Below are 13,160 nucleotides of genomic sequence, written 5' to 3'. Positions count from 1 at the left end.
GATTTAAGATTATTCCTGGCTTCTCCGTATCCACTGGAGGATAGCTTATCTAGCTCCATACTTGGCAGAGGGCGGATATGTATTTAGGAAAAATTGATGAAGTGCGTTTTTAAAATTTACAAAAAAATGGCAAAATATGCATGAAATATGTATGCGAAAAAATATTAAAACAAGAATTTGCATTTCTGAATATAATCCTCTGAAATTTTGCGATTGAATTTCTATGAGCAAAAAAATTTGGTTGTCACGTCTTTCAATATTTGAAAAATGTATATATATTTTTGAAAAAATATGTAAAAGATTTACGTGTCTTTTAAACAGCAGAAATCTTTATGTCTGAAAACCTAGAAATATGTAAAATATTTAGAAATTTTTGTGATCTACAAGAGTTAACAAAGTTCAACCGTCAATCCTCATCACATGAAAAAATTGCAAATAAATACATAGCCGCCCTCTGCCACTTACTTACCTACTGGTTAATTGTGTGTAAACTTATCTCCTTTGCTTTACTTCTGGGAATCGTGGTATTTATTACTTTGAAAAAATTGGCACATTAAAACCCATGTCTGGGAGAATGCATGTTATCTTCACTGGAGATGCTACATACATACTCACATACCTATAAGTCTGCCAGGTTTTATGCGTCCGACCGAACTGATGCTATATAAATACCTATCTCGCCACAATATTTTGACCAGTCTTGTGAAATCAGTTCCTCGTTCCTCCCAAAAAGAGGAGACAAGTCCTTGGACCTAATTTATTCCTCTTCTTCTTCGTCTTCCCAACTTGTCTCAATCTCTGAGCAAGCTTCGGACTGCTCGGATCGGGACACGCTGCACGCATCGCAAAAATTTGCACATATTTTTGCACACCTCCGATGGAACTCAGAAGATATCATGCCGTGGTGGGTGACACCTAGTTATATTTTAAATTTGTATATTTTTGAAAACTGGTCCAAATTAATGGTTAGGTGATCGTGGTGGTCGTGGCGACAACGCTGTGGAGTCCCGCGTTTGGAGCGACGAGTAGTGTTGCGTCGTGGTCGTGGAGGGAGTCGTCGTCGTCGTCCTCCTCGGGGGGAAAGGCTGTCCCCGCGAAACCCGAGTACCGACCAGTTGGTATCAACCTGACGACGGCGAACAGCCAGCAATTCTCGTATGACAATGAGAAACAGCAATTCCAACCGACGGCCACTTTCGCCCAGCCGATCACCACTACAACTTCTACGCTCAACTGTGGGGTTAGTTTAGCATGGTGATCATGGGTCGCGGAAGCAGTAGGGACATTAGCATTGTGGGAGGGAGGGGTTTATATAACATGGGGGTGATGGGGACATCGAATAACAATTGGGACAATGTACCTCTGTCCTCACACTTCCGCGGTAACTGGTGGGAGGGATATGTAACTGATTACTTTTTCATGTGATGTAGACCTGTAGTCCAGGATGGCGACGGGAAGTCAGCGTCATGGCGGGATATTGCGGTCAGTGCGTGAAATGCGGACCGGGCGAGTGTGCCAGTCAAGTCGGAGTGGTCGGAGCCTTGATGACCGCGGTGAGATAAACTATTTTTTATGGTAATGAGGTAGTTCTAATAACTTCGTGTAAATTTACAGGAAACATACGGTGGCTCTTATCGGTGCCCATACCCGACCCAATGTCCCGTACAATGTCCCAACCCACAAATCTGCGTCCCACCCCAACCACCACCAACGCAACCCGGAGTCATCACAGTTCCCGGAAACTGTCCCCCCTGCCAATGCCCCCGTCCCGCCCCGATCCAATGTCCACCACCTCCCCCAATCCGGTGCCCTCCTCCTCCCCCCGTTCAATGTCCTCCTCCACCCGCACTGCGATGCCCACCACCTCCCCCGATCCAATGCCCTGCACCACCACCCATCCAATGCCCCGCGCCTCCTCCCATCGACTGCGCACAACATCCCATCATCCAATGTCCACCTCCGCCTCCAGTCCAATGTCCCCCACCACCACCGATACACTGCCCGGCACCACCTCCATTCACCTGTCCGGCACCTCCCCCTCTCCAGTGCCCACCTCCACCACCGGTTCACTGTCCTGCTCCTCCTCCTCTTCACTGCCCCCCACCGCCTCCCCTGCAATGCCCGCCACCTCCTCCGATCCATTGTCCGCCTCCTGTCCCGATCAAATTCCCGTCCCTGCCACCACTCCAGTGTCCCCCACCACCACCGCTGCAATGTCCACCACCTCCCCCACTGCAATGTCCTCCCCCACCCGCCATCCAGTGCCCGGCACCACCTCCGATTTACTGCCCGGCTCCACCCCCGCTCCAATGCCCGGCTCCGCCTCCACTTCAATGTCCTGCGCCACAACCGTGCGACCAAATTCAAATTCCTCCAACGTATCCGACATACGTTACACCGCCACGTCCCACGGTGGTATGTCCGATTGGGGTTTGTCCCACACCGCAGCAACCGTGTCCTTATCCGGGACCGTTGTGTCCACCAACTAACGGTGTAGTGTGCGGTGGAGTTTGGCCGTGTCCCCCAGGTTACAGCAATGGTGGTACGGTCGGTGGTTATCAGACTGGTACGGTTGGAGGTTATCAGAGTGGTACTGTGGGTTATCAGAGGGACCAAGCCGACAATACTAATGGAACGAGTACGACGACGAATAGCACTAGTGGTGATGGATCTAAACCAACCGCCGCGATTGAGCCGGAAGGACGCGTCATAGAAATCCAGGAAGGTCACGGGGTCACTTTCACGTGTAAAATTGGGGGCGAACCACCCCTCGAGTTCCACTGGGAAAAGAGGTCGAGTAACGGGACGGGTCGTCGACTAGAGACGGATGCGAAGGGACGCTTAGTCATTAAACCGGTCGGCAAAGGGGACGAGGCCGAGTATATTTGCATCGTGTCGAATCGTGTAGGAAGAACGATGACCGCCACGAAACTTGTCGTCGTCGCGTCGCCAGAGAAAAAAGAAGACGACAAGAAATCTGCTTAGAAGAAGGTGTCGAAAGTCGAAGTAATCATGAGCATCACTGCCAAATCAAACACCTCAACCTTATCGTGTTCCTCTCCGGGTAGCCAATTTTAGTGCATGTTGTATCTAAATATCATATTATTTACATAAAATAAAGCTGATGTATGGCCGTCATTTAATAAAATTTTTTGAAAAGTATTCCCCTTTGTACATGCATAATTTCCACGTGTCCAGCGAGGCATGCTCAACATGACGCCAATTTTGGAGTGAAATGTTGCAGAAATTGAATGCAGACACGCATCTGAAGGAGAAAGCGGGTCCAACCATTTATCTAAATGCACTGTTTCCATATTGTTCGCCTGGTCGATTAGCATATCGTGTCATCACCCACGGAATGGATTAAATGCTTGGGATGGGCCACCAACCAACCATTATCTGCCTGGTGCTGGTGCATCCATTATTATGCAAAAGTGTGGAATTCCACACAATACAGTGATCATCATCATCATGGTCGTTTCGTGCACGATTGGCAAGCTTTTCCATACATATTTCGCTACCACTCACTCAAGGAAGATGAGCTCAGTTAGTCAGAGACAGACAAATAAACAAAGGATTCCGCAAACTGGTTCCATACATGCATTCCAATATATGTGCTCCTCAGCCATATATATCGTATACGATTAGTAGTTAGTGTGTCATGTCATAGGAGCAGCAGAATAAAAAACGGAGGAGTATGTATGTAAGCTACGATACGAATTGGGTGATGTTGTTGATATGATGTCATCTTATTATATGCACAGCTAACTGGCCAGCAGAACACAAATACACCGCACCATTAGCATCATTCATTAACTACTATTATTATTATTTGTCATCCCCACACCCACGGACGGAGGTCACTTTGAAAATCGAATCGAAAAAGGCTTGTATTTTTCATAAAAATCTCGACTTTATGCAAATTGGGATCCTTTGTTATTATTACCAGTGGTGGTGGTGACCTCCATTTCGTGCTATACCATTACATTATATTACCGTATAACCACAGTCCTCTCTGATTATCAGAGTGTGTTAGAGAGCATACTCAACCTTTTTTTACGTTACTCATCCGCAGAGTCATCTCTCTCCATCTCAAAAGCGGCTTAAATTTCTTAAAAAAATACAAATCTTTTTGCCGAATTTGTGACCATCAGGATGACGACGATAAAATAAAATGACGAAATTCATCACGTAGTTCGCCCAAGTGATTATTATTATTTTGCTCCAGCTCAACCCAGCTAAGTTTGACTTAAAACCCACTTGTTGTGGATTGGATTGGATGACATAGTAAACAAGCAAACTTTTAGTTAGTCTTACTACTCGTCGTTTGTTCTACCTGCTACCCGGTTTTTTCTTATTCGATGGCCAATAACAACCCGGGTGGCGGTGGCGGAGGTGAAGGTGCCGGTGGTCCTGCCGGTGTAGACTCCGAATTCGAAGAGCTCGACTTCCCCGAGGACGATGGGGCCGAAACTGAGCGAGATTCCGTTCGTGAGTTAATTAACAATTAAATTTAATTGCTCAACAACAATCAATTAAGTAATGAGCCGCCGGAAACGTGGAGTAGAGTCATTGTCATTTCGTTTGTTTCTTGTTCTCATTGTTGTCTAGTCGTCACGCCGCAAAACCGCTGGAAGAAACTTGCCAAAGGTGAGGAAACCAGTTTGCAGAACGCTTCGGTTTTTAGTTTAGTTAATTAATTCGGTGTGGGTGGTTTGGTTGATGGTGGTCGTTTTGTTGTGGGGGGTGCTTAGTTGTGGTAGTGGTGGTGGGTGTTGTTTTTCCCGCAAATGTGTGCTTTAGTTAATTAATTAGTGAAACTAATTAATTATGTACGTATCTAATAATAATTTGTTCTTGTAGAGGGGCTCGTCATCCCATACGCTTCGGTGCACGAGGAGCCGAGAAGTTTCAAAACGCCGCAGCGCAAATGTTTCATCCCTGGAAGACCGGTCGAGGTCAAAATTATCGACGTCGAGCGAACCGCTTCCACACATTTTCTTAACGCTAACCTTTACGTTATTCAACTTAAACATGGCGATCACGTTTGGACGATTAAACGTCGTTATAAACACTTTCAACATCTCCACCAACAGTTGATGCTGTACAGGTTGGGCACAGGAATAAATAGTAATTCGCAGCATAATTATTATTAGTATATTAAGTAATGATTAGTCATTTTTTTGCGACAGGGTCACTCTTTCTGTCCCCTTCCCGTCGAGGACGCATCGCGAGAGGAGAACGACGTATAAATCTTCCCTGGAACGGGATGAGGGTGGAAGATCGAAAGGTTTGCCGAGGTCAGTCAGCTAGTTTTTATTTACACGATAAATAGCTATACTAATCTCTTTATTGAATTTGTTTGATTCGCCAGGTTTCCGAAACGACCAGAAGCCCTTGTCGCGGTGGATCATTTGCAAGAGAGGAGGGAGGCGCTGGAAGAATATTTACAAAATTTGATGCAAATCCGAGCATTTAGAAATCATCATGAGACCGTGAGTCGGATACTTGTGATTTCTCTATAAATAATACGACGATCGCGATGCATGCATCATTTAATATTCAATATACAATTGACGAGAAACGAGTTTATATTGAGTCACCATTAATTAATAATTGACGAAACCTGAACCATGCATTTGTGTGTTTTTATTTCGCAGCTCGAGTTCCTTGAAGTGAGCCATCTCTCGTTTGTTCACGGCCTTGGGATGAAGGGGAAGGAGGCCCTTGTCCTAAAAAGGACGGGAACAACACAAAATCAACGGTGCGCTTGGTGCTGCAGCTGCCCCTGCTTCGGGTATGGCCCCACTAATTCATTCTTCATACATGTCAAATACTTATCACTCATAATTCTTATCCATAGGTTTGCAAAACTGTGCGGCGTGTGGTGCGGTCAGTGGCAGAGACGCTGGCTCATCGCAAAGGACACATTTGTCGCTTACGTACGACCCAAAGACGGTCGACTCCATTGCGTCATGCTCTTCGACAACGATTTTGAAGTGGCCTCCGCCATGTACGATGTCGAGCACGGGATCGTCATCTCCAACCTCTCGAGACGACTGGTCGTCAAATGTTGGACGAAACGAAAGGCGAAAGAGTGGCTGGAACATTTACGCAAATTAATGTCCACAGAAGGTATTTGTCAGACACAATTAGTTAACGTAGGACTCAATGACTAATCGCCAAAATCAGTACAATTTAATCATTTCCTTCCTTCCAGTGGCGCGAGGTTTCATTGGGGAGAATCGTTTCCTTTCTTTCGCCCCGATTCGGTCTAGTTGCGATGCCTCCTGGTTTGTCGATGGTTCGAGCTACATGTCCACCGTAGCAGACGCGATGGAGGCGGCGCACGACGAGATTTACATTTCCGATTGGTGGCTCAGCCCCGAGATTTATATGAAGCGACCCATCGTCGAGGGAGAGCGGTGGCGACTCGACAAAATCCTTCAACGAAAAGCGGTACTTATTTACTAACAGAATCATGAATCAATAAACAATTAATTCATATCAATATCTAAATTTTCAGAAACAAGGGGTCAAAGTATTCGTCCTGCTGTATAAAGAGGTCAGCATGGCGCTTGGGATCAATAGCTATTACAGCAAGCAAACTCTTGTCCACGCGGCGTCAGAAAACATTAAGGTATTATTTTACTTTACGTAATGTTTACTAAATTTATCCTAAATCCCTCACTGTATTAATAAGTTTTCTTCCTTACACGCCAAAAATGTGCGAATTTGTTGCTAATTATTTTTACCAAATTTATTCAAATATTACCGTAAATAATTCAGAACAAAATCATCTAAGCTTTCCCATTTTATTTATACATCAGCTTGGCAAAATAGTTCAATTCTCTGCTTTAGTTACTAATTTAAGTGTCAATATTAATTTTTGAAATAATTTCTCGTAGCTAGAAAACCTCCCAATTTCCTTAATAGTTCAAAAAACTGAGACTAAATTAATATTTTCTCCAGGTTCTACGTCACCCGGACCACGCATCTGCTGGAATCTTACTCTGGGCGCATCACGAAAAGTTGGTCATTGTTGACCAAACGTACGCCTTCGTGGGAGGGATTGACATTTGTTACGGGCGCTGGGACGACCACCGCCACCGTCTCACCGACCTTGGCTCCGTCTCGAATCAAACGCATCAGGGAATGCGACTTAAAATCACGTCCAGCCAACCGGCCGGCCTCGCCAACGCGTCTCTCATGCAACTGGCCAAGGCCACCAACATGGTCACGATCGGAACTCTGGTCGATCGTCTCTCTCCCGCCCCCACGCCCGGAATCCTCGAGCAGATGGAGCAGTTACCAGCGATAGATGATGAGGTCGACCACGTCGAAGCAATTAATGGAAATGTACAGTCGGATGGGTCAGTTAATTTAATTAATAATTTTAATTCTGCGATTCGATTGGGTTTCTTATATGACCAACGAGTCAAATTGCATCAAATTTGCACATAAGGTCAGCACATCTCGCAAATTGAGGGCAACTTGCAAAGGTTTGTGATATTCGTTTCTAACAGCGAACGCACGTCTAGCTTCGCATATCTCACAAATTTAGCATAGCAACATTACTTGCAAAGTTTTGTGAAATTTGCTGGACAACCATGGAATTTTTGTTCAGCACATGCGAGTTTATCCAGCAAATGGGCATGTTTTTATTTCGCAAAATTATTTCATAAACTCATCCTCATCATTACAAGCGAGAGAAATTCATGGCAACAACGTGATGGTTTTAGAATTAGATTTACGAGCTTTGCGAAATCATATTTTCCATCCCATTACGGCGCAAATTTTTAGACCTTCGCAAGTTTCCTAAATAAGTTGGGATAAGACAATATAAAAAACGTGGAACTTTTGTTACACAAATTTACCCAGCAACTACTGCTGGACATGTTTCTATTTCGCATAATTATATCACATCACAAAACAGTCCTCTCCATCGGGATCCATATAAATTTCAGATAATTCCTTAAAATTGAATCAAAATACGACTGATCTTTCATAAAGCGAAATCATAAATGTTTTTCGAATCTGGTAATTTTTGAGCTTGGCAAATTTGCTAAAAAAACTTTCGATACTTCCATTATCCAATAATTTTTAATTTCTTGTTGTAACAGCATTCTAATTTATCTATCCCAATTATACAGAACGGCCGAAATAAACGTCAACTTTACCAGTGACAAGACACCAGAAATTAGGCTGAACGGTGCTGGAGAGGCTGGGTATCCTCTGGGAGAGTCGGAGAGCGTGGAGTCCATGTCGAAAATGATGGTGGACGAGGATGGGACACCACTTAAAGGGGAAACACCTCCTACCGGACGACGGGCCCAACTCCTCCGAAAAATGACCACAGCAACGAAAGGGTTAAAAAGCGAGGGGAAAGAGTGGATCCATCGAATTCGAAGGAAAGGCTCGGCTGGTGGGAGCTCCTCATCGTCAGAATCTGACGCCGAGGATGGCGCAACGGCGAAAGAGGGGAAGACGAGACGATTTAGAATGACGAGGAAGAAGAAGCCGAGCAAAGAGGCCGGCGACGAGGCGGACGGGGCACAAGCCTCCTCAGAAGCTAACAGCCCCCAGCAACAGAGTGAAAAGAAGAAGGTGGAGGCAAAGTGAGTAGAAAAATTCGTATTTAGTGGTCAAGTGATTTATTAATTTATTTGTCGTACTAATGCTCAGGAGTAAAAAGAAGAAGGCCGTGAACCAGTATGCCAACACGACCATGTTTTCTGACTCGATGGGTTTGCAAGGCTCCTCAAAACTCTGGATTGGCAAGGACTACACAAACTTCATTGTCAAAGACTTTGCAGATTTGGATTCGCCATTTACAGGTGAGTAATGTACAGCTTATTCTCAGTCTTGTTGTCCGTATATGATCAACAATTAAGCGTAGCTTTGTGGCAACATGTACTTGTTATCTCGCGACATTTTCGCACGTGATTGATCGAAAGTCGTATTTCTTTTAATTATGCAAATTGTACACCATTTGAAGAATAAGTGGTTACTAGCGTTTCGTTGTTGCAGACCTCGTTGACCGCTCGACCACACCGCGGATGCCTTGGCACGACATTGCTCTCTATGTACAAGGCAGTGCTGCGAGGGACGTGGCCAGACACTTTATTCAGCGCTGGAATGCCGCTAAGGTGAGATAACTTAACTACAAAATTTGTAGTACACATAGTAGATTTCTGTCTTTTATGAGGTTAAATATTCCAGGGTTTATCATGATTAGTACGATCTAAGCAGTATTTATGTAGAATTTATTTTTACGTGGGTTCGTTTATGATGAATAACTACGAGTATTTTGCAGCAAGAAAAGGCGAGAATGAACGAGTCCTACCCCTGCTTGATACCCAGATCGTACGACTTTAAGAACGACAATGTCCCCCCCATCTTCCCCCATCGCGTCAAAATGAGCAGAACGACGTGTCAGGTGTGTATTACATTCTATTCTTAAACTCTGTAGTCTGAGCTGTACATATTTGTTTTGTGTACGTACATAGGTCCTCCGGTCCGTGTCGCAGTGGAGCGCGGGCGTGCAGATTGTAGAAGACAGCATTCAACAGGCCTACATCGACGCTATCCAGAAGGCTCAGCACTACGTTTACATCGAAAACCAATTCTTCATCACGCTCGCCCAGGCAAACGCCAACGTACAAAACAGGATTGGGGAAGCACTACTCGGCCGAATTCTACAAGCCCATCGGTATGTTTTGTACATTAACTTCACCGCTGCGGCAGCGGCTTACGTTAGACAAACTTACAATGAGTTATAAAATAGTGCTCTAGAATTTTTTTAAAAAAACATGGCCAAAGACTGGGTTTGTTTCAAAAATTAAATGAACTCGGTAGATCTCTTCCCGTGCATAAGTTATTGAAGGTCAAACTTTTATAAAATTGAGATTTAGAGGACTTCAATCTTCAATAAGTTATGAACGGGCAGATGTATTCAGGTAATTAATTTTATTTCTGAAATAACCCAAGTTTTTAGGTCAATTTTTAACTAAAAAATTTCGACCGATATATTTGCCATGTTTTTAACATAAGCCATCGCTGCGGTAGGGTGTCAAATTGACCCCGTCAGATTGCCCCCATAATTACATATTAAACCAACTCAATTTTTAGCTGAAATATTTGACTTGAACTTGAATACGAAATAAAATTAATTTAGTGTGTAAATACAACAACTAGTACATATATGGCGCGGGGTCAATTTGACATGGAATCACCGCTGCTACCACCGCTATTTGCGTCATCATCATCACTAAATGTATGTATTTGTGTACAGGGAGAAGAAACCATTCCGCGTCTTTGTCGTGATTCCACTCCTGCCTGGATTTGAGGGGGAGGTGGGGACCAGTCGTGGCGTTGCCATTCACGCCATCGTCCACTGGAACTACTCATCCATCTGTCGGTAAGTCGTGTACTTGATATTTCTCTGGTGTCATTGTGGGGTGAATCGATGTTTGTATGGATATGTATTTCGAAAAGTATTGGACGACGCCACCCCAATATTATTATCACGAATTATGTCCACCTATTAAAAATTAGGAAATTTTAAGCCTAAAATTTAACCATACATTTTATTACCCACTAATTTCAGGGGTCCTGACTCTCTCTTTGAGCGACTCAAACGTGAAGGCGTTGAAACACCCGATGAATACATTACCTTTCACGGACTTCGAACATGGTCTGAGCTACACGGCGATTTGGTCACGGAGCTGATCTACGTCCACTCCAAGCTCCTCATCGTAGACGATAACCTCGTCATTTGCGGCTCTGCAAACATCAATGATCGCAGCATGTTGGGAAAACGGGACTCTGAAGTCGCCCTCATCGTGCAAGATGAAGAGTTCGTCCAATCCGTGATGAACGGGGTGGAATACAAAGCGGGCAAGTTCGGGCTCACGCTTCGCCTCCAACTCTTCCGTGAACACCTCGGCCTCCTCGATAAGCCAGAAGTCGACATCCGCGACGCCGTCAGTGAAAAGTTCTACCGCAACTTGTGGCAAGACACGGCCAAGTTGAACACGGAGATATATGACGAGGTTAAAAATAGTAGTAAAAATAATACTGTAAAAATAATAAATCGTGGTGGTGGTGGCTTATCATGGTAGATTGGATAACTCAAGTAAATACCGATTCTTTACATGAACCTTATTTACCCAGGTATTTCACGTCATGCCGACCGATCTGTGCGAGACGTTTGCCCAGCTCCAAACCTACCAGACGACGCACAACATGACTGTAACGGACGCTACACGGGCCAGAACTTTGCTAAAGGATACACGAGTAAGTACATATTTACACACATAAACTCCAATGTTAACATAAAACCCGTCCCTATTTTCATGCTATATGTTTTTTTATTTATTTACAGGGCTACTTGGTCCAACTGCCACTCAAGTTTCTCTGTCAGGAGAACCTTCTTCCCCCCTCCGCCACGAGGGAGGCCCTCATGCCGACGCAACTCTGGACCTGAGCGCCTCCATATCCACGACCACGACCCATCAGCATTACATTACTTATCAAGTCTTTCAGTAAATAAGGACTGCTTCTTCTCTTCTTCTCTACACCGTCACCACCGTCGCCAACTACTTTTTTGCCAGTGCCAACTTAACCAAGTGAGCAGCCAGGCTTCTTCTTCGAGCTACCGTAATCTTCCAATCCTTCCAATCATGAACCATACATAAATATATATGAAGTCATACATACAAGTATTTCTATCAGAGATGAGCAGACAGAGTGCAATATTATTAGTTAATAGGCTAGGACGTATTTTTACCTGAAAAACATCGTGTTCAGTGGACTTTAACCCACTTTTCTAAATGCATGAGAACAAGTTTTGGTTCGTGATGATGACGATAATTATCAAGATATTGGTGCGATGATAATGCTATACTTTTTAACTCTGGGGAAGGAGGGATTATATTTAAATTTAAGTAGGGACGCCTTATTAGAGCCCTGGGAAGGACGAAGTCTGCAGTTCATTAGTTTTTTTAAATAGCATTTCCAAGTATAACAATAAGGTGTTTTAAAATATAGTATAAAAAATCTACCTGAGTTTGACCTGTGTATTTAGACCTGCAGGAAGTGAAAAGAAACGCATTTTTTCCATGTTTAACCACCAGCCATCAATGTTTGCCTGGATTTTATAATTTCTGCCACAATTATTCTCAAAATTGTATGCTTTATAAAACATGCTGTATGAAATTTGTAGAAATTTTAAACAGAAATCAAATCCTGGAAAAAATGATTGGATATCATATAGAAAAAAAGATAAGTTTAAGTAGACCAAGAATTTTTAACAACTCGGTTTTGTTGGAACATGCCAATTTTGGCTGGACGACCTAAATGGCAGGCCTTTGCTCCTCAGGGATGCTTTATTATTCAGAGATTTTTGGCGAAAGTGAGTCAAAATTATGGCTACACTGCTTCCTCAGTGGTCCTCTGGACAGGATATTACATACTTATTATTAAAAAACTGCGCCTCATATTAACCGGTGTTGTGATTAAGTGAAATAATAACCAAAGTGCTTTAACAAACATACAGCGACTTAAAAATTAGCCAAGTAAGAAATAAAATGGATGTGCTTTCGGCCAACCAACCAGGAACCAAGTACCTTATCCGAGAAGCTCCGGCGGCGAAAAAATCTACAGGTGTGCGCAACCTCTCCTTACTAACTTTATATGTAAATAGGTTACGATGTACTTATGTCTGGCATCAATTTAATTGAATTGTTAATCTTCCTCGTTTTTCCGGTGACTTTTAATAATAATCGAAATTGTTGCTCTCTTCCACGGCGTTGCACCACTTCATTTTCCATCAAGATAACACACACATAAGCTAATCCTAAGTGATAATGGACCTCCCCTCGTATTTAGATAGCTCATGAGTTAGTGGTGGTGGTGGTGGAGCAGCTCCACCGCTCTCGCCGCTACATATTCTGTTATTTGAGTGTGTAGTATTACATGAATAGTAGGACTACGTGTGCAAATTATTATTTGCCTGGTAGCAAAGTAAAGTATTATTATTATGACGCTACCAAATATTTGTCGAAATACGGCACCGACATACGTATTAGATCCAACTTTGCATCTAAATGGGGCTAGAATTTGAGCAGGAAAGGTGTAAAATTGCATGGAAAATCATG

The 13,160-nt window shown here is 43.7% G+C and overlaps 2 protein-coding genes across 3 annotated transcripts; both read left to right on the top strand.

Moving 5' to 3' along the window:
• The first annotated feature begins 686 nt into the window (after positions 1-686).
• On the top strand, positions 687-3,162 carry LOC110858059 (formin-2). The gene is made up of 4 exons (XM_022106709.2): positions 687-904; positions 971-1,240; positions 1,431-1,553; positions 1,615-3,162. Exons 1-4 carry the CDS (start codon positions 878-880, stop codon positions 2,983-2,985), a joined length of 1,791 nt encoding a protein of 596 aa, XP_021962401.1. The 5' UTR covers positions 687-877; the 3' UTR covers positions 2,986-3,162.
• A 608-nt stretch (positions 3,163-3,770) lies between these two features.
• On the top strand, positions 3,771-12,807 carry LOC110858053 (phospholipase D1). 2 transcript variants are annotated; one of them, XM_022106702.2, is made up of 19 exons: positions 3,772-4,491; positions 4,612-4,650; positions 4,864-5,110; positions 5,193-5,300; positions 5,375-5,495; positions 5,661-5,797; positions 5,864-6,135; positions 6,221-6,459; positions 6,527-6,640; positions 6,973-7,373; positions 8,154-8,618; positions 8,686-8,837; positions 9,031-9,149; positions 9,317-9,439; positions 9,510-9,712; positions 10,295-10,420; positions 10,610-11,054; positions 11,176-11,298; positions 11,387-12,807. In XM_022106702.2, the coding sequence occupies exons 1-19, from the start codon at positions 4,362-4,364 to the stop codon at positions 11,486-11,488; spliced, it is 3,666 nt and encodes a 1,221-aa protein (XP_021962394.1). In that variant the 5' UTR covers positions 3,772-4,361; the 3' UTR covers positions 11,489-12,807. The 2 variants fall into 2 exon arrangements, with proteins under 2 accessions (XP_021962393.1, XP_021962394.1); XM_022106701.2 differs by having other exon boundaries at positions 3,771-4,491; positions 5,661-6,135.
• The last annotated feature ends 353 nt before the right edge of the window (positions 12,808-13,160 follow it).

Source organism: Folsomia candida, unplaced genomic scaffold, assembly GCF_002217175.1.
Source record: "Folsomia candida strain VU population unplaced genomic scaffold, ASM221717v1 Fcan01_Sc020, whole genome shotgun sequence".
Lineage (NCBI taxonomy): Eukaryota > Metazoa > Arthropoda > Collembola > Entomobryomorpha > Isotomidae > Folsomia > Folsomia candida.
Note: the sequence above shows the minus strand (reverse complement) of the source record. Positions and strands in the feature narration are given on the sequence as shown.

Coding starts and splice junctions, on each gene's coding strand:
- LOC110858059 (XM_022106709.2), top strand. CDS start 878: ATGGAACTCAGAAGATATCATGCCGTG. Junction 905..970: donor TCAGAAGATATCATGCCGTG/GTGGGTGACACC, acceptor ATTAATGGTTAG/GTGATCGTGGTGGTCGTGGC. Junction 1,554..1,614: donor TCGGAGCCTTGATGACCGCG/GTGAGATAAACT, acceptor GTAAATTTACAG/GAAACATACGGTGGCTCTTA.
- LOC110858053 (XM_022106701.2), top strand. CDS start 4,362: ATGGCCAATAACAACCCGGGTGGCGGTGGCGGAGGTGAAGGTGCCGGT. Junction 4,492..4,611: donor AACTGAGCGAGATTCCGTTC/GTGAGTTAATTA, acceptor ATTGTTGTCTAG/TCGTCACGCCGCAAAACCGC. Junction 5,301..5,374: donor AGATCGAAAGGTTTGCCGAG/GTCAGTCAGCTA, acceptor TTGATTCGCCAG/GTTTCCGAAACGACCAGAAG.